Source organism: Ctenocephalides felis, unplaced genomic scaffold (assembly GCF_003426905.1).
Source record: "Ctenocephalides felis isolate EL2017-DRISC unplaced genomic scaffold, ASM342690v1 CF-g0.4_SCAFFOLD_03571, whole genome shotgun sequence".
Classification (NCBI taxonomy): domain Eukaryota; kingdom Metazoa; phylum Arthropoda; class Insecta; order Siphonaptera; family Pulicidae; genus Ctenocephalides; species Ctenocephalides felis.
This window is the reverse complement of record NW_020539725.1, coordinates 63,365,765-63,384,978: the sequence shown is the minus strand read 5'-3', so window position 1 is coordinate 63,384,978 and position 19,214 is coordinate 63,365,765. Positions and strand designations below refer to the sequence as shown.

The 19,214-nt window shown below is 26.4% G+C and overlaps 1 protein-coding gene across 1 annotated transcript in view; it reads right to left on the bottom strand.

Annotated features, from left to right (window-relative positions):
• Window positions 1–19,214, bottom strand: part of LOC113386879 (glutamate-gated chloride channel) — a 42,843-nt gene that overhangs the window by 12,575 nt on the left and 11,054 nt on the right. The window contains exons 2-3 of the mRNA XM_026624636.1: window positions 3,865–3,934; window positions 623–859 (exon numbers count right to left, since the gene is read on the bottom strand). Coding sequence (XP_026480421.1) covers window positions 623–859; window positions 3,865–3,934 — 307 coding nt within the window. The remainder of the gene's footprint in view (window positions 1–622; window positions 860–3,864; window positions 3,935–19,214) is intronic.

Sequence of the window (19,214 nt, the reverse complement as noted above, 5' to 3'; positions counted from 1 at the left end):
GGGCAATACATCAATTAAAAACTTGTATGACTTAAAAACATTTTTATTTTTTCCATACGTTTCGACACATAGTTTTGTGTCATCTTCAGTGGACTATGTAATTGTAATAATCCTAATTATTTCTTAATTATAATTGTTCACAATCTACAATGAAACCAAATCTTGTCCCTTTAAATTGAACAATATATAAATTTTCGAATGAGTTTTTTTATGAAATTATAAAGTACATCCCGCTATTCTGTATTCCGATGCAAGAGTGAAGCCTAAAATGTACACAAATGTGCGCACCACGAGTTAAAAGCTAGGTACAAAGCACACGAACTGACCAGAGAATTAAAGGTTTTATAATATTAAAATTTATATATTGTTCAATTTAAAGTGACAAGAATTGGTTTCATTGTGCATTGTGAACAATTATAATTATGAAATAATTAGGATTATTACAATTTCATAGTCCACTGAAGATGACACAAAACTATGTGTCGGAACGTATGGAAAAAATAAAAATGTTTTAAAGTCATACAAATTTTTAATTGATGTATTGCCCTGAAGACTGAATCTCATATATATATATATATATATATATATACGATACCCTAAAAAAATCTATTTTATTACTTACAACTGGCCATCCGGAGAGAGCACACCTGCCTATCGAGCGGATACAGTTTCAGATTCATAGGACACGCCAATGTCAGCGATATCCTGATGCTGTATAGTACGGAACCGTAGGGAAAAATACGAATGTAGACGTTCGGCATGATGATGTTGTGAAAGTGGCCCTCCTTTTCATTCGCGAAGAACAAATCGGGCATCCATACGCGACTTGCTTCGGTCAGTGTTAAGTATTTTAGACGACCTGAGGGAGGAGGGAATAGATTAGTAATGAAAATAATTATGTATATAATAATATACATATATAATATTGAATGGTAGAGTCTTGGATGTGTATATTTGTAGAGTTTCGAACAAGAATCCAAAATAAACAAAATAAAAAACAAGAAAAGTTTTTAAAAAAACAATTTCTTATTTAATTATTTGTTTATTGTCGACGTTTCGGAACTAGGTACGTTCCATCTTCAGGACATCTGTCAAGAAACATGATCTTGATGAGATTTTGCAAACAATATGTTTAGGAAAGAAAATAGATTTTTCTTAAATAATGAATTAAATTGTAAAAAATATAATAATACAGAAATATGATAATATGTTCAAAATAAAAATGATAAAATAAAGAGTGGATTATCAAAACAGATGTCCTGAAGATGGAACGTACCTAGTTCCGAAACGTCGACAATAACAAATAATTAAATAAAGAAATTGTTTTTAAAAAACTTTTCTGTTATTTTGTATTATTTTTGGATTCTTGTTCGAAACTCTACAAAATATATATATATATATATATATATATATATATATATATATATATATATATTGTATAAAAATATATTCAATTTATTGATTATAAAATTTTATGGTATATAAAATGACCAGTCATTTTGTCTCTGTCACCATTGCCAAGCTTGCTTGATCCTCATCAGTGTAAATTGTGGTGTTCCTCAAGGCAAGGTGTAAGGGTCGGTAGAGTATATTTTTAATTTGATCATCAGTGAAGTACATTTTTAATTCTATTTTTAGTAGAAAAGTCAATAGAGTCCCTTTTTTCTTTATTTTTTAGTTTGGTCGTCAGAAGAGTCCATTTTTCTTTAATTTTTAATTGAATCATCAGTAGAGTCTCTTTGAATTTTATTTTTATTTTGCTTTATTTTATTTTGCCTTTTTTCATTTTTAATTTGGTCGTCAGTAGAGTCCCTTTTTCCTTTATTTTACATTGCTCGTCAGTAGAGTCTCGTTTTACCTTTAATTTTAATTTAATCATCAGTAGAGTCTCTTTGAATTTTATTTTTATTTTGCTCGTCAGTAGAGTTTTTTTTATTTTGTTTTTAGTTTTGCTCTTAGATAGAGTCCTTTTTTAATTTTATTTTTAGTTTTGCTCGTCAGTAGAGTCCATTTTTTATTTTGTTTTTAGTTTTGCTTGTCAGTAGAGTCCCTTTTTAATATTATTTTTAGTTTGCTCATCAGTAGAGTCTCTCTTTTTTTTCATTTTCAATTTCGCTCATCAGTAGAGTATTTTTAACTTTAGTTTTAGTATGCTCCTCAATAGAGTCCTTTTTTAATTTTAGTTTAGTCGTCAGTAGAGTCCTTTTTTCCTTTAATTTTTAATTTAATCATCAGTAAAGCCTTTTTGAATTTTTAGTTTTGCTCGTCAGTAGAGTCCCTTTTTTTAAATTTTTAGTTTGGTTGTCAGTAGAGTCCCTTTGTCTTTCATTTTTAATTTGACCATTTTTTATTTTATTTTCAGTATGCTCGTCAGTAGAGTCCATTTTTTAATTCACTTTTAGTTTGCAGTCGAGTCGATTTTTAATTTTGCTCGTCAGTAGATTTTTTTTTAATTTTATTTTTAATATGCTGGTCAGTAGAGTCCCCCTCCCTTTTTTATTTTTAAACAGCACGTCAGTAGAGTTCCTTTTTCTTTTATTTTCATTTTTGCTCGTCAGTAGAGTCTATTTTTTATTTTATTTTTAGTATATTTATTAATAGAGTACCCCTTTTCTTTAATTTTAATTTGGTTGCCAGTAGAGTCCTTTTTTCTTTTAATTTTTAGTTTGCTCGTCAGTAGAGTCTCTTTTTCCATTAATTTTTAATTTAGTCGTCAGTAGAGTCCCCCTCCTGTTTTTATTTTTAGTTTGCTCGTCAGTAGAGTCCCTTTTTCTTTCATTCTTAATTTAATCAAAAGTAGAATCCTTCTTAAACTTTTACATTGCTCGTCAGTAGAGTTCTTTTACAAGCATTTTTGTAATATTTTTAAATCAGGAAATAGATTATTATAACTCGTGGTGTTCCTCAAAGCAAGATGTGAGGGTCATATTTAGTACTAGATTGTTGAAAATTAAGGTTTTGATTGGTTTATCGTATTTTTTTTCAAGTTTGTTTGAATGGGAAATTATTGCAATAATGAAAAATATAAATTTCGAATATTTTAGGATATTTTGGGAAAAAATTGAGTGTTTTTGAAGATATTACAAGCTTTTTTGTAATATTTTTGAACCAGAAAGTTCGATTTAAATGTGGATTATATTTGGGGGATTAAATATTTAAAAGGGACTCTACTGACGAGCAAAACTAAAATCAAAAATGAACTCTACTGGCGAGCAAACTAAAAATAAAATTAAAAAGGGACTCTACTGACGAGCAAACCTAAAAACAAAATAAAAAATGAACTCTATGTTTGGTTTATTATTCTAGAATATTTTTGATAAATCTTGAATTCGTTCTGAAACCTTTTATAATTTTCGAAAAATGTTAAATAATTTTGAATGTTTTTGAAAATATTAAAAGTTTTTGTGTGATATTTCTAAATCAGGTTGAAAATAATTGGAAGAGGTTTGATTCAATTTTGAATTATATTTGAATCATATTAAACCTTTTATAATTTTCAAAAAGTGTTAAATAATTTTTAATGTTTTTGAAAATACTGAAAGTTTTTTTTGTGATATGTCTAAACCAGGTTAAAAATATTTGGAAGGGGTTTGATTTAATTTAGAATTATATTGGATTTCTCGAATATTCTTGAATATTTTTTGAATTTTGAATTTATTTTGGAATCTTTTATACATTTTGAAAAATACTGGACATTTTTGACTTTTTTTTTAAACCAAAAAAATGAATATTTTGAAAATTGTTAAGAACTTAGAGCTTAGTAGTATTATCTTGTTTCTTTTAAAAATTCTTAAACATTTTGTGAGTTATTTTAAATAATCATTGAAAAATTGTTTTTTTTTGGTAATTTTGTGATAGTTTTACCTCCAAAGTCGTTAAATTTCAGCCTCTCATCCTGCCATTGTTCCCTGAAAGTTAACTGGACACTGTATTCCTAAAAAAACACATTAAAATATTAATTAATTAAATAATCAAAAAACACACAAAATTTAATTAAATAAACCAAACCGGTTAATGGAAATTCTTAACTAACTAATAAACAAAAAACAAGTTTTGGAACTTGAATCAAGGTTATTTTTAGTTAATAAAAATGTAGTAATTTTCGACATTTTATTGCATATTGATATGTGCAATAAAACATTTCGATTTGCAATAAATTTGCATGTACGTTCTGGGTTATTAATACGGAATAATATTATTTTATAACCTATAAACCTGTTTTCATAAATTGCATTTTCTACAATTTAATTTGCGTAAGAATTTCCATTTACCACTTCGATTTATTTATTAAAACAAAACTAATCGTCATGCATTTTAAATGCATCAAATAATATGCAATATTAATTAAATGATTTATAAGGTAAAAATATTGGGTTTAAATAGCTAAGATATGAACCGTGACAAAGTTCAGTCGGAACAGACCATAATTTGCTCTGCGCATGCGCAAACTGTCAATAGTTCACACCGAACAGACCTATAACTTTGTTTAAATTTATCATAAAATAATATTTATTATTATTATATATTTTTACACTTCATAAGTCATTTACCCATGCAACAATAATAATTTATATATATATATTATCATGCAAACATATGATCATGCCATTTCATAGCTTTTCCAATAATTAAAGCTAAAGCATGCCCATTTTCCAAAAATTATTATACTACACTACTTACATAAGAGACTTTTGGATTCAAACTAAACTAAATTAAAGGAAATCATCATCAAGGAATGTGCTATTTACAAATAAAAAAGAAAATAGACCTTCCATGTCGTAAATTGACCCACATAACCTCCAAAAAATTCAGTGGTAAATACAATTTTCCATAGAATCATTATTTGTTCTATGTAAATATTATTTGGATAATGGATAGTATTTTTTATAATTTTTTATTACTTATATTTTATTTACTATGATTATTTTTGCATAAAGCGATTTGTACAAATATATATTAAAAATAAAATCCAAGTAAATCCGTATCAATCCGCAAGGAAATTTCTTACATAACAAAAAATAGTGTTTTATTTGTTTCAAAACAAATTTTATTTTTTATGTATTTTTAAATTAATTATAAATCAATTTGTATATAATTTGTACAAGTATAAATAAAAAAAACTAAAATCCAAGTAAATCCGAAGCAATCTGCATAAGATTTTAATTTCTAACGTAACAAAAAATAGAAATTTATTTGTTTTAAAACAATTTTCATTAATTTATGTATTTTTAAATCAATTATAAATCTATTTGTATGAAATTTGTACAAGTAAAAATATAAAAAACTAAATCCGAGTCAATCCGAATTCAATCACGGCATAAAATAATAATTTTTTTTATAAAAAAATAGTATTTAAATTATTTTATTCACAACATAACATAAAAAAATAGTAATTTCATTGTTTTATTCATAACATAACAAAAAAATAGTATTTTAATTGTTTCATTCATTTATGAATTTTTAAATCAATTATTAATCAATTTGTATATAATTTGTACAAGTATAAATATAAAAAACTAAAATCCAAGTAAATCCGAATCAATCCGCATGTAATTTCTTACATAACAAAAAATAGATTTTTAATTGTTTCAAAATAATTTTTTATTCATTTATGTATTTCTAAATCAATTATAAATAAATATAAAAAAATAAAATCCAAGTAAATCCGAAGCAATCCACATGTAATTATGTAATTTCTTACATAACAAAAAACAGTATTTTATTTGTTTTAAAACAATTTTTATTTATGTATTTTTAAGTCAATTATAAATCAATTTGTATAAAATTTGTACAACTATTAAATATAAAAATAAAATCCAAGTAAATCCGAATCAATCCGCATGTAGCTTCTTACATAACAAAAAATTGAATTTTAATTGTTTTAGAACAATTTTTATTCATTTATGTATTTTTAATTAAATTCTAAATCAATTTGTAGAAGTATAAAAACCAAGTAAATCCGCATCAAACCGCATAAGATATTAATTTCTAACATAACAAAAAATAATATTTTAATTGTTTTAAAATATTAAAACAAATAAATCTTAGCAAAAATTGTAATAAACAAAAATTTCAGATGATATTCATATATCTGTGACAATTTTAAATCGCCTCAAGTACAATAAAATAGTTATTTTTACCCATGTAGTTATTTATAGGTATTGGTGTTCCTCAGGGTAAGGTCTGAAGACCTATTTTGACCAATATTTACGAAATATAAACAAAATCAAATTTAAAGTCAAAGTCAATAATTAAAGTAATAAATTCAAAGTCAAATTTAAAATCAATTTGACACATAACTATTGCCTTTACGCTTTGTTCTTAAGTTGGAGATTAAAGAAGGGCGTACCACAAGGTAGCATTACAAGACCTGACAATTAATTTTATGTACACAAGTATATTTATAGTTGTTTCAAAATTTGTTTTTCATTAACGAATTAGTGATTTCTCATATATATACATATATATATATATATATATATATATATATGTATATATTGTTTTTATTTTTATGTACAAAGCAGTGGTGTATTCAAAGCAACTAAAGTGCTCTTTTTAAACTAATTTTGAGAAAGGATTTATTTGTGTAAAAAGTGCAAATTTTATGAAGTGTGATAATAGTATAAGCCAATAGTTTTTATGCAATTTTATAAAAAAAACAAACGTAAGTAATGACGCAAAATAATTAAAAAAAAACTCGCATTTGGTGACAAAACGTAGAATTTTTTAAAAAACACTTTAAAAGGAAAAAAATCGATATAAATATAATATAAATAAGTATAAAAATTATAAAATTTTCAATAATCTTTGCATTTTCCAAAAAATACTTTAGAAAGTGAACAAATGAAAAAATCGTTATAAATATAATACAAATAAATATAATAATTATAAAATTTAAATTATCTATGTTTTGAACCTCAGTTCGAAGTTTTATCACGAACAGCGCTGCTTTTAGTCAGGTTTCAAACCAAGAGAGCAATTTTATTTATTTTTTATTCAGCAAAAGCATGTAGTGACACAACTTTGCATTTTTCAAAAAACACTTAAAAAAAACAAACAAAAAAAATCGTTTTAAATATGATACAAATAAATATAATAATAATTATAAAATTTAAATTATCCATGTTTAGAACTTTAGTTCTAAGTTTTGTCACGCGCAGCACTGCTTTTAGTCAGTTTTCAAACCAAGAGAGCAAATTTATTTATTTTATACATTTTAATCAAGCTTGAGTGTTTTATTTTCGAAGTGTATTTATTAATTAAGTGCAATAATAAGAATTTTGGAAAAAGTAAGTGTATGTATATATGTGATTAGAATTATAATAAATATTATTAAAATATGCGATGCTTAGATTTTGCAAAAATTTGATTTGTACAAATTAAATTGTAATTAGCCGTAAAATCGACCAATGGCAAGTTTGTGTTACGTATAGTTTTTCATACAAAATCGTACTAAAAACTGTCAAAAACCTGTGTGGTTGCTGTACAATTAGGCGCTTTTGAATACAAAACCTAACCTAGAAAACGCATATAAGTCGAAAAAAGTATGCTATATGTAACATATGAGTGGAGTTAGCATTTTGAAAGTATTTAGTATCATCTTATATGAAAAACGCAGCCTAAAATAGCCTTGCCATAACATTAATCTATTTTACAGCAAAATCAGCACTTAATTTGTGTAAAATGATTTTATAGATTTCGAATGAAAATGAAAACGTAAAATATTGTACAGATGTCGAATGAATTAATGAAAACGATCGATTTGATTGTGAATGATCGATAATGGATCGATGTATGTGACGATATACAAATTTATATATATAGTGGTCCTTAATATGGACATTTTCAAATTTCTTTGCTCCCAAGGGCTCAAAGGCTTCCAAAGTGATAAAAGAAAATCCTGTAAAAGTTTTAGCTCTTGATATTAACATTTAGATAGTCCGCAATATTAATAATGAATATACGAAACTTTTAATTGAATTGCGGACTATCTAAATGTTAATATTGAGACCTAAAATTTTCAGAGAATTTTCTTTTATTACTTTAGAAGCGTTTGAGACCTTGGGAGCATAAAAATTCGAAAATGTCCATATTAAGGACTACCATAATATATATATATATATATATATATATATATATATATAAATTTGCAAAATATATTTATTACAAAATATACATATTTACATCTGAAAATTAACAATTTTCATCATATTTTCCTCTGTCATAAATTTTATTTAGTATTATTAGTACAGTTGAAATAATAAGCTTAAAGTCTGAAATAATTTTATATAAGTTGAACCGATTTTTCAATATTTATAATATTCAATTTTCTAATTAATATGAATATTTATTAAATATATATATATATATATATATATATATAAATATATATAAATTATTAAATAAACAAGTCATTACATTTGGGATCAACTCTTTAGGTACATAGTACAATTTCATATTTGAATGTTAACTCGATAAAGATCAGAGATGTGGACTCCATTTTAGCTTCATAAAAATTTCGAAAAAGCCTTTTATTATTTTATGTAACTGATAACTTATAATCAGGAAAACCTCAGGTTTATTTGAGGTACTGATGAATTAAGTAGATAATTGAACCCAAGAATGTAAAATATTATAGGCCTGTGGGAGGTGGTTTGATTATAAAAACTAGTGGTGTATGGCATCGTGCCTTAAGGTAAATTTCTGGAACTCTGGAATGTTTAAACAATATTAAATTTTAAAAATGAGAATTTTGAAAAAAATGAGGTTTTTGAGAATTTTAAAAATTTTTAAATTTTTTTTGCAAAATATCAATTTTTTCATATTCGAGCAATTAAGTTATCAACTTAGAACATAAAGAAAGGACTCTATTGACCAGCAAATTAAATATTGATCTTGATGATGAAGAAAGGACTCTACTGACGAGCAAATTGAAATATGGATCTAGAAAATAGAAAAAGGACTCTACTGACGGGCAATTTAAATACTGACCTAGAAGGTAGAAAGGTTTTGGAATTATTTGAAAATCTTGAACTATTGAAAAATAGTTTATAATATATAATTTATAGCAATAGTGCAGCGTAGCTGTTTTAGAAAAGAAATATGGAAGCGCGTAAGCGCCGCACCGCAGTCTAACAAAAATAACAAACAAATTTGTACTTATTATTAAAATCTCTATAAAATATCTGATAATTTGATGTGCATATGTCTAAAGATCATTTTTCAATCCTAAATAGCATTTTTTGCTTTTTTTTCATTAGATCTCCGAAACCGCTAGACCTGCCTTGCCATCAATTATTAATTTCGTCAATACAAGTAAAATGTTTTTTGAATCATTCAAATAGGACGCTCCGTTCTCTCAAAAACTCGATTTCTATTTTCTGCACTTTTTGCTCCGTATCTCCGAAACGGCTAGACCTGCCTTTGCCAAAAACTAATCAGCACGGTAAATGAATTATTCAAATCGGTTGATCCGTGTTACAAAAATCGTCGACGAAGGTTTGTATCCGCACACACACACACATCAATTTTTTCTAAGGTATGCAAAAATGTTCAGAAACTTCTGAAACGTAAAGATATATAAAAATTTTCATTCATGATTTTTTGCAATCTATTTTTCGCAACTTTGAATAATTTTTACAAATAAACTTTTAAATTTCTCATAGGTCTATAATATTTTAAGGTTTGACCATCAACTTTATCCTTCATGTACAATATTAGATGTTCCTCTTATCAAAAAGGACTCTACCGACGAGTAATTCAGAACAATTTATTTTAAAGTGCAAATATACATTTTCTATCTTTTACCTATCAAAAAATCGGTTCCGTATCAATTATTAACAGTAAATAGCAGTGCAAAACACCACACACAAAAAATTATACCACACACGAACGGACGGACAAGGAGTGAACAAAGGCTGCAAAAATTACACACATTTTTCATTATTATAATCAAATAAATAATTAATTAATATTATTATTAATTAATACTTTATTGTATTTACAATATTTATTGTAGTCAAATTTTGCAAAATTTTAAATTCTTTGTTTATTTATTCACATTTTGCAAAATTTAATACTTTATTATATACATTGTTCCATCTGTTGACGTTTTTAATCATCATTTTATATTCGGTATGAAGTTGGTTGGAAATAGAGTAAATGTATGGAGTGAAGTTGTAAACAAACCGTAAAATTAGGTTACATTGAAATTTGATTCAATATTTATTCATTTTTCTTTTAATTTGTCCGTGACTCAGTGAACAGAGCTTTAGCCTTGCTTTTAGGCTCATATCAACTTCCAATGAGACTTGAAATTATGTAAAGGGACCTTACTGACGAGCAAATGATAGCAACGAATACCGTAACAATTTTTGATGAAGCATTAATAAGAGAAAGGGACTCTACTGACTAACAAACTGATTTTGAAAAAACTCACTATAAATCACAAGTGAGAAAAAGGACTATACTGACGAGCAAAGTGACTTCCGATAATTTTTTTGATAAATTCAAGAGAAAAAGGGGACTCTACTGACGAGCAAATTGATTTCTGAAAGAGTCCTTAAAAATTGCAACTGAGAAAAAGGACTCTACTGACGAGCAAACTGATTTCCGCAAAATTCTTGACAAACTCAGCCTGGAAAAAGGACTCTACTGACGAGCAAAATAATTCAGAAAAATATCTTGATGAATTCAACTGAGAAAGAGGACTCTACTGACGACCAAATTGATTTTTGAAAGATTGCTGATAAATCACAACTCACAATTTTACCAAGAAAATGGACTCTACTGACCAGAAATCTGATTTCCGAAAGACTCTTTAAAAATCACAATTAAGAGAAATGACTCTACTAATAAGCAAAATAATCTCCAAAAAATTCTTGGTAAGTTTAGTGGAGAATAGGGTCTCTACTAACGAGCAAGATATTTTCCAAAAAACTCTTGATAAATTTAGTTCGCAAAATTCTTAATAAACAAAGCCGAGAAAAGGGACTCTACTGATGAGCAAATTGATTTCCGAAAAGCTCCTTAAAAATCGATACTAAGAAAAAGGACTATACTGACGAGCAAATTGATTTCTGAAAGACTTCTCATAAATCACAATTAATAAAAGGGACTCTACTGACGAGCAAACTGATTGTCAAAAAACTCCTTATAAATCACATTTAAGAAAAGAACTCTACTGACAATCAAAATGATTTCTGAACGACTCCTTAAAAATCAGATTTAAGAAAAAGGACTCCACTGACGAGCAAAATAATTTTCCAAATTTTTTTTCGAAAATTCAATTGAAAAGACTATTGACAAGCAAACTGGTTCCAAAAAGACTCATTTTAAATTACAAATGAAAGAAGAGAGTCTACTGACGAGCAAAATTATTTCCAAAGAAAATCTTGCTAAATTTATTCGAGAAAAGGCACTCTACTGACGAGCAAAATGGGTTCCAAAGAAATCTTTTAAACTTAATTAAGAAAAGGGACTCTACAGACGAGTAAATTATTTAGTGACCTTATTTTTTACTTATCATAAGCAGCTCGTCAGTAGAGTCCCTTTTTTGTAACGTCAGTTGAGTCACCATAGTTTCTTCTTATCATATTTTAGTTTGCTCGTCAGTAGAGTTCTATTTTATCAATACTCTTTTCCAACATTATTATAAAATTTTACAAAAACCAACATTTCACAAAATATTATGTTATTAAATTATAAAATTTCAATTAATTTAATGGTTCATAAAAACGTCAAACTTAACAAATACTTTATACAATACAACACCATCATTTGTTATTACTCAAAAAAGCTGTACAATAATTAACAATACTTGACAATACCAAAACATTTGACATATTTTAACACCAATCAGTATTTTTCAATATGTCAAATGTTTACATAATAGTTAGGCGTTAAAAACACTTTTTTCCAAAAATTTTGAAATATATATTATCAATAACAAAAAGCGTTAATTTCATATTTACAAGAGAAAAATTTATACACAGAAGCCAATATTTACAGAAAAATGATTTCGAAATGATTATTTACAAATGCGAATGCAAAGCCAATGGTGACAGAGATAGTTTTTATAAAGAAATTTTAGGTTAGGTTAATTTACAGAAATTGTTTGCAGATATAACATTGTAAAATGAACTATAGTAAAAATAAGCTATGGCGATATTTCGACTCGTTATTATACCATCTTCAGTTCAAATTTCTAATCTGTATCTATTTCTATATATAAAAAAAAGGATCGTGTTAGTTACAACCCTTATAACTCACAAACGGCTGAACCGATTTAGCTGAAAATTGGCAGGGACGTAGTTTAGAGCCAGGAATAAGATATAGGATACTTTTTATCCCGTTTCTCCCGTCAAATGCACACCACTAACACTACTAAATCTTCAACCCAATAACCACATAACCTCAAAATGTCGTTTGTAAATACTAAAAAATATATATATATAACGCCTTAAGCAAAAAAATCTTTTAAAACACAATAGATGGTGATTTTAAACGTTTCGACATATTATCAGACCACCTTCAGTTCAATTTTCAAATTTAAATATATATCCTGTTATAAATTTTGTTTAAAAATTAACTAAAACCAAACTAAAATAAAACCGAAACCGTAATAATTTTCCGTGGTCATTAAATAATTTATTTAAAGACATTAATTTAAAGACATATATCAACTATCCTTGTGAATTAAAATGATGAAAAGGAACCTTACTGACGAGCAAAATGAATACCGAAAAAAATCTTGATGAAGCATCAATAAGAGAAAAGAACTCTACTGACTAGCAAACTGATTTTGAAAAAAACTTGCTATAAATCACAATTAAGAAAAAGGACTCTACTGATGAGCAAAATGGTTTCCAAAAAAATTCTTGATAAATTTTACCGAGAAAAAAGACTCTACTGACGAGTCTTTATAAATCACAATTAAGAAAAAGGACTATACTGACGAGCAAACTGATTTCCGAAAGAGTCCTTACAAATCACAACTAAGAAAAGGATCTCTACTGACGAGCAAATTGATTTCTGAAAGATTCCTTGTAAATCACAATTAAGAAAAAGGACTATACTGATGAGTAAAGTGACTTCCAATAATTTTTTTATGATAAATTCAAGCCACAAAAGGGACTTTACTGATGAGCAAAATCGTCTACGAAAATCTCTTGATAAATTTTCGAGGAAAGGGACTCTGCTGACAAGCAAAATGATTTTCAAAAAATCTCTTGATGAATTTAACTGAGAAAAAGGACTCTACTGACGAGCAAACTGATTTTTGAAAGACTCGTTGTAAATCATAACTAAGAAAAGGGACTCTACTGACGAGCAAACTGATTTCCAAAAAAATCTTGATAAATTCAACCGACAAAATAGACTCTACTGACGAGCAAAATAATTTCCGCAAAATTCTTGATAAACTCAGCCGAGAAAAAAAACTACTAACGAGCAAAATAATTTCCAAAATCACTTGCTGAATTCAATTGATAAAAAGGACTCTACTGACGAGCAAAATCATTTCCAAAAACCTCTTGACCTTGTATATATATATATATATATATATATATATATATATAAAATAGAATCGTATTAGTTGCAACACTTATAACTCACAAACGGCTGAACCGATTTAGCTGAAAATTTGCATAGAGGTAATTTAGAGCCAGGAGAAGGATATAGGACACTTTTTATCCCGTCTTTTAGTAATCAAATTCAGAATTAATTTATTATAAACTATCCTTGGTTTTTAATTAAAAAAAAACAAGCTAAAATAAAACCTAAATCTTCCACAGTTTTAAACCCAATGTACTTTGTATAGATGGCTATGAAAAAAAAGTTTACTTAACCTCAAAATGTTATATCCACAAATCAATTTTATGAATTTTGATAAGATATATTTCACACACGGGGGTGCAATATATAAATATACACGACGTTTATCACTTTATTTTTTTTTTTTTCAAAAATTTATTCTTTTTTGAAACTCAGTCTTACCATTTTGTAGTCATCTATTTTGCTGATTGATCTCAGATAGATGTTGACAGCTACCACGGTCGGACCGTCTCCTACGGTAATTTACTTATAATATACGTAAAAGGTAAACTTTTCGGTAATAAGTGGTAATTGATTGAAAACATCACATTTTTAGAGGAAGATTTAGGAAAAATATAAACATAACCTCTAAATTGGCAAAGTGTCAAATGATTGTTGTTTTACTAAAATGTATTAATTAATTATAATAACTTATTAATGTGATGTCTCAATTATAAATCCAGTAAGGTGAATAATTTTTTTTAAAATATTATAAAAAATAATTTTCAACACATTGTAGGTTAACTACAATTTTTTATATATTTTTGTCTACACAATTTTTTTTTGCAAATATGATTTTTTGAATGAGAAATGCAAATGATGTAAAATGACACGATAAAAGATAGTGCTAGTGATATGTTTGAATCATAAATTAAATAAAGGCAGAACTTCTGATTAAAAAAAAATGTTCAAATTTGGGTTTCATTAATCATTTATAAATATAATATATGATAAAATACTATAAATTTCGGACAAAAAAATTTATAACGCCAATTAACCCATACTAGCTCCCGCACTATTTATACAGCACCAACTTCACACACGACTTGACCCGGGTGCTAATCACTCGATGTGTGCATTTATTTAATAAAACTCGTATAACTTTTAAACCGTTTGTGCAATATAAATAAAATATTCGGCAAATTTGTTCAAAATTAAATACTGAATAAAGTTTTCTAATACCGCAATGACCTACAGCAACTCGGTGTACTTTAAAACCGCATTTGAAAACACTAATTTCTTTCAACTTATATAGCCATTACAAACTTGACTCGATGGGTGCATTTTCGTTATTAAATCTCGTATAACTTTTTAACCGTTTGTGAAATATAAATAAAATATTCGGCAAATTTGTGCAAAATTAAATACTGCATAAACTTTTCTAACATCGTAAAGCCCTGCAGCACCTCGGTGTACTTTAAAAACGCATTTGAAAACACTCATTTCTTTCAATCACCATGCAATTTATTATATGCATTAGCGCTTTTTTTTATTAAAACCCGCATAACTTTTAAACCGTTTGTGCAATATAAATGAAATATTCGACAAAATTAAATACTGAACAAACTTTTCTAACATAGTAATGACCTACAGCGACTCGATATACTTAAAAATCGCTTTTAACCAAAAATCAACAAAACCGAACTAAAAACCAACAAAACCAAACTAAAACTAAAACCTAAACCCTCCCCAGTTTCAAACCCAACCGAAGGCGCCACCACATATTTTAGTTTGCATAATTTATTTTCAAATGCAATTTTAGAGTGCACCGGGTTGTTATATGGTTTTTTGATGTTAGACAATATTGTAGATTATTTAATTTTAAACAATTTTGTCGAACACATCATTCATATTAATCGAATGGTTTTAAAATTATTAGCAATACAAAAATTACAAAGTTAATTTTCTAGAGTGATTTAATGCTTTTTTTGTCGCTAATATGGGTTAACAGTTTCTTATTGTAATTCGGACCGTGTATGTAAGAAGTATTTCACACTAAAACGATATTATAAAAATGTATATTAAAATATTATTTGTATAATTTATATTAATATTAACACTGGGTAGAATTGTAGATATAAAAATTTAATAAATTAATATCATATACTTTTTGTAACAATGTTCTACCCATTTTATTTTAAATAAAATGCAAAATAACAGTTCTGCCGAATATATATATATTTATATATATATATATATATATATATATATATATATAAAGTGTGTGTTTGTGTATTTATTTATATAATATAACTATCCAATTAAAACAATAAATATTAATGGATGATTGTATATGAATTTTATGAACGTGATAAATGTTTTATAGTCATAAGCGACATGTATATATATTAGGGTGGTCCTTAATATGGACATTTCCAAACTTCTTCGCTCCCAAGTGCTCAAACGCTTCCAAATTAATAAAAGAAAATCTCATAAAAGTTTTAACTCTTAATAATAACATTTAAATAGTCCGCAATTAAATTAAAAGTAAGAAAATGTTTGCGCCATCTGTGATAGCATTTGTGAACCCAAGTTTAATGCACCTAAAAACACTTAAGCTCTAATTAAATCCATAACAAAATATTTATTCAAGATTAATTTTGCATCAAAATATTTATTTAATTGGTGATTTTGACACTCAAATTATCAGTAACAAATTGCCAGCAAAATTACAAGTCTGCAATCACAGATGGCGCAAGTATTTACTTCATAATAACAATAATAATAAGAAACTTTTAATTGAAGTGCGGACTATCTAAATGTTAATATTAAGAGCTAAAACTTTCAGAGAATTTTCTTTTATTACTTTTGAGCCCTTGGGAGCAAAGAAATTCGAAAATGTTCATGCCTTTAGCCTAATATATATATGAATTCATTAAGAATTATTTTCAGCTCCTTCACTAATATCTATATATATATATTTTTTATATATTTATAAAACAAATTTCGATTTTAATTACAAATTCAATTCTCGTTCCACAATATTTATATAAAGATTCAAGTCGCGCATAATAAAGGTAAAATACACAGAGTGCAATAGGAAATTTTAATACGAACATAAAAGATATAAATAGAACTTGGAATAAAATTTCATATCGACATAAAAAATAGTATATTTAGATAATAAATACTATTTTAATATTTATTTGATAAATTGATGTTTCAATTTTATTAACTAAAATAATAATTTAATTCCCACATAAAAATTAAGATTATGATATTATATAATAAAAGTTTGAATCTATTTTAATTATGTCTGCAAAATTAATTTGTTTGGTTTTGAATGAATTACCTATTTTTGGAATAATAAAATTGGAATCAATGTGTCTAAAATATTATTTCATATTAAATATAATATGTGATTCTAAAGGTGAGATGCACAGAGTTTTTGCACACAAATTATAAGTAATGAGTGTTTAATAAAATTAGTTATTATTTAATTAAATGATAAAATATGGCAAATTGAAAATTCCATTTTAAAAAGTATTTTTCTTAAAAACAATATAATATCTATTTATTCTTTAAAATAAAAATAAAAATAGGAATAATCAAGACTGACATAAAAAAATTAACGTGCTTAAAATATTATTTCAAATTTATTTCTATTAAACGTAATAAATGATTCTAAAGTTGAAAAACACACAACAAAATGAGAAACATGTCATGACATTTTAGAATTTGATATTTTAGATCCGACATTTTAACACAGTCTTGTACTTTTCTAATAAATTCACTTTTGATAAATATTTTCCAAAATTGGTTACCCGATAGGCGACAGGGGAGTGATGTGGCAACACAAGTTGACCAGAATTTAATGCAATTTTGTTTGTACTTTTGTAATAAGTTTATTCCTAATGAATATTTTCCCAAACCAAAATAAAAAAATACCTAAGAACAATGAATTCAACGAGTAAATATTTTCCAACATTGGTGACCCCGACGGGGGGAGTGATGTGGCAACGCAAGTTGACCAAAAGAAAGCCGATTTTACTGCAATTTTGAACTTTCCTAGTAATTTCTCTTGTAGATTCAATTGTGCAATAAAAGTAAGAATAATTATTATAATTTTACGTTTTTTAAAAATCTAAATTCTCAATTTAATTTAAAATTTTATTAACCCCTCTACATATAATTATAAAATTTCAGTATCCAAGAGTGATCCCAAAGATAATATTTAAAATACAAATTAAAAAATATAATATTGGGGAAGTAAAAACACATATTTAACATATTGTAAAGTTCACACAAACAAAATTAGATTGAAAATATTTGATTTTATAAATTCAATCTATAAATTCCAATTCACAACAAATTTTATTCAAAAAACATTTTCAATCTAAATCATCCTTGTGTACAAATTCTACACAAAAAACGGACTTATGAAATTCATACGATATCTTATTTAAATTTTCAAAAATCCGTTGAATTTTTTGACAACAAAACTAACTTCGTTACTGTAACACTACGCGGCGACACTTGCGTAAAACGTCACTTGGAACTAACTTCACGATAAAATAATTTATATTTATATTTATATTTATAATTATATTTATAATTAAATTTATATTTATATATACAATTCTACCCAGTGTAAATAAATAAAAAAATCTAATCTATAAAATTCTGTTCCAACCTACCTTTGTCGCAGGTGGCGCCGCGTAGTGACCGGTTTAAGAAATACGCCTCAAAAATCTACTAAGAGCGGGGTACAAAGAGGGGCGGGGGTTTTGAGGGTTTTAAACAACAATTAACAAATACAATAATATATACTATCATCCAAAAATATAAACAATTTAATAAAAATACGACTTTGAATTATTTATAATAAAAAAAGTTGACCAATAAATTTTAAGAAATTTTTGGAAAATTTTAAAAGATTGGGCCGCGGATAGGATCGATTGACCTTTGTAGAAAAAACTAAAAAAAAGATTAATATTAAAAAGAAAATTGTGAAAAGTCCACAAATTTACCTATCACGTACTCAATTAAAAAAAAAAGAATAAATATGTAAATGTTAGTACAAATACAAATGCATTTTGCTTATTGTTATCAATAACAAAACTCATTAATAAATATATTAATTATATAAATGTTGTTCAATCAATAACAAAATATTTTAATCTTCAAAATATTCAGATAAAATTGTTATTCTAATAATACTTTGTATCAAACGCAAATCAAATTTTACTCCGTTCAAACCAAATCGTATCAAACCGAATGTCATCGTTAGACAGGGAGCTGAGAGAAAATTCGTAAAAAATTAATGTATGGGTCAGGATAAAATCTATTAAAATGTCATCTTACAATTGTCAATCGATTATCATTACGGCCCAATCGTTTGCATTTTTCTCGAAAATTATTCCGCGGGCACTTACCATGGTAACATCGTCTATTTTCGAAATACTTCTTACATAAATGTTGACAAAGACAGTTGCGGGCCCATCTGCGCCATGCGCCATGCGAAAGAGAAACACATTTTGGTTTTTGTCAAAAAATTTGAACTAAATTTTGAATCTAAATCATATTTGTAAGTTAAATCATATTTACGAAATTGGTTTTAGCACGATAGACAATATTGATGTACCAGAAGTATATCATTATTTTTGATAAGTATCGAATCT